The 2,353-nt window shown below is 48.1% G+C and overlaps 1 protein-coding gene across 1 annotated transcript; it reads right to left on the bottom strand.

Moving 5' to 3' along the window:
* Positions 1 to 360: 360 nt before the first annotated feature.
* On the bottom strand, positions 361 to 2,310 carry LOC136193181 (uncharacterized). Its single transcript, XM_065982023.1, has 7 exons — positions 2,120 to 2,310; positions 2,016 to 2,070; positions 1,862 to 1,966; positions 1,652 to 1,813; positions 1,520 to 1,594; positions 1,418 to 1,465; positions 361 to 1,358 (listed from the first exon to the last, which is right to left on the bottom strand). The coding sequence occupies exons 1-7, from the start codon at positions 2,299 to 2,301 to the stop codon at positions 396 to 398; spliced, it is 1,590 nt and encodes a 529-aa protein (XP_065838095.1). The 5' UTR covers positions 2,302 to 2,310; the 3' UTR covers positions 361 to 395.
* Between the last annotated feature and the right edge of the window lie 43 nt (positions 2,311 to 2,353).

Below are 2,353 nucleotides of genomic sequence, written 5' to 3'. Positions count from 1 at the left end.
CGTACACAAACAGTAGCTTCCGGGACGTCTGTGCAGCCAAATTCCCGTCTGCTTTCCGATGTCTCGTTATTCGGACTGCTTTCCTGATCGCTACACGCTCCAGGATAGCGGCTACGCAAGATTTCTCTCTAAGGATCCCGTTCCAGTGCCGAATGTGAAACCATGGCCGCCTTTTGCTGCGCAGAAACGTCCACACTACCGAAGAAGAGACGAAGAACGGAGCAGCAAGCGACCCCATTACCACGACGAAAGAGAAAGCAGAGACAGAAATGACAGATCATCAAGCCATAGCAGCAGCAGCAGCAGCCGCTATCACTAAAGAATAAAAGAAGACCAGATTCGAACTCAAGGGTGGGGAAAGTGATTGTAGAAAGTTTAATTAATTAATTAATTAATTAAACGGGCATATTTCTGTAATGATTAATAATCCAATCACCGTACTTCGTGTAGTCAATTTCGTTCTGATATCGACGCGCCGTCGGATCTTTGGGATCGATAATAAAAGGACCCTTCTTACCGTCTTCGGTATTAGAGAATGTATAGAGAAGACCGCCGCAAAGAAAAGTGCTCGGCCTCTTCGCCGTGCAATCGAGTATACTGTAGAGACTCCGCTTCGATCGTTCGTTCATGACGGTCGCGTCGCGCTGACCGGGCGTCGTGAGCCCGTGCATCTGAAGCATCCCCACGTTCCAAACGCACCCGAACAAATCGCTGGAATGAAACTCGCGCGCGTAGTCGGTATACTGGAGAAAAGTTCGCAAACCTGGTCCGTCGACGTCGACTCTGTACGACTCGTCGTCGACGAAGGCGACGCGTAGAACGTCTTCGACGCGCGAATGCATCTTGAAGTCTCGCATGACGTAGTGGAGAGCGACGCGTTGATGTTCGCGCCAGCGTCGTTGCTCGTCGACGCCCGGCACGCCGAAGATGCCGACGGCGAGAAGACACGCCATCAACGACTCCACGGTCAAAGCGCGCGCGTAGCACGAATATTTACCGCGATCGATTTCCTCCTGAAAACGTCGATAGTTGATCATGAGACGAAGTCGTCGATAGAAGCCGCATCGATAGATTGTCGACTCGCGCCACGTGTTTGCCTTGAGGATGTATTGGACGGTCGGATGGAGCCAGATTTCCTTTCGGCATGGCCACGTGCCCAGATAGATTCGCTTCCAAGTCGTCTCGTCGTTCGTCAGCTCGTAGAGTTTGCGGCACGAAAGCATCACTGATGGAATTGCGTCTACATCCAGAAATGATACTATGTGCATGAGGATTTCGCTGGGGAGGTTTAGAAGCGGCGAGCCGCTGCCGCTGTTTTCCTCGCCATATTCTAATAGGTTTAGAGACTGGACGTGTGACTAAAGTACACATAGAAAGATATTATTATTATTTTGAGATTATTAATAATAACGTTTACTATGTCATCTTGACAGCAGGTAGTAGTGCCGTTTCCGTGACGATCCATCTGAAACGCTACTTTTAAAAAACTCGTAGTCTAATGGCTAGTCAACGTACGTACAGTCGATCGGGTCATTAATCGGTTGCAATAAAGACAGGAAAAAGGAAAATTAGCGCATTCTGTTTTTTCATGAGCCTACATAGGAGTTGGAGGTGCAATATTGCAAAACAAAGACGCCCTCCAGTGACTCACCTTAATGAATCGAAATTCCATAGGCTTGTAACAGTACTTGCATCGAGCAGGTCTGTTTGGACACGAGATAGTGCGATGTTTTACGACTTCCGAGCGCATCAGGGATTGATTGCATCCATTCGGACACTCGACTAGGGCAAAGCCGCATGTCTTCATGTGATCCTAAAGAAAAAAGTGATAAATTCTATAATAAAATCGTTGCTTTTTTACATCGAGATTTTGCAATTTGACAATATCCACGCAACCGGAAGAATGCACTCTGCACCTCACATCGAAGTTCAGAATTTTTCTTTTCAATCGTAAGTCGGGGAAGATCTGGAATAAGTACTTCCAAAGATTCTATTTATTCAACTAATTGAGTTACGTCTTCCTTTCCCAGCAATTCTCCATCCTCTGGACATTTCATTCGATCGTCTTGCCTGACCGACGCATTCACTCGTACGCGCACGGAAACACGTTTCGACCTACTTGTCGAGGCGAGGCAAGCATTTTTCGCAGTACACGTGACCGCAGCGAGTCAAAAAGGGGTCCCGCACGACTAAAAGACAAAACTGGCATTTGTAGTCGTCGTCAGGAGGATGGAAGAATGGTTCGTCGTAGCCTCCAATCACTACGTCGGCGCAGTTCTCCTCAGCAGCTTTGGCAGCCATTTGTGGGTGTCGAACACTGCTGCGCAGTATCGGAAGAATAGCTCTACGTCAC

Source organism: Oscarella lobularis, chromosome 11 (genome assembly GCF_947507565.1).
Source record: "Oscarella lobularis chromosome 11, ooOscLobu1.1, whole genome shotgun sequence".
Classification (NCBI taxonomy): Eukaryota; Metazoa; Porifera; class Homoscleromorpha; order Homosclerophorida; family Oscarellidae; genus Oscarella; species Oscarella lobularis.
Note: the sequence above shows the minus strand (reverse complement) of the source record. Positions and strands in the feature narration are given on the sequence as shown.

Coding starts and splice junctions, on each gene's coding strand:
- LOC136193181 (XM_065982023.1), bottom strand. CDS start 2,301: ATGGCTGCCAAAGCTGCTGAGGAGAACTGCGCCGACGTAGTGATTGGA. Junction 2,071..2,119: donor TGCTTGCCTCGCCTCGACAA/GTAGGTCGAAAC, acceptor TGCGTCGGTCAG/GCAAGACGATCGAATGAAAT. Junction 1,595..1,651: donor TGGAATTTCGATTCATTAAG/GTGAGTCACTGG, acceptor ACTCCTATGTAG/GCTCATGAAAAAACAGAATG.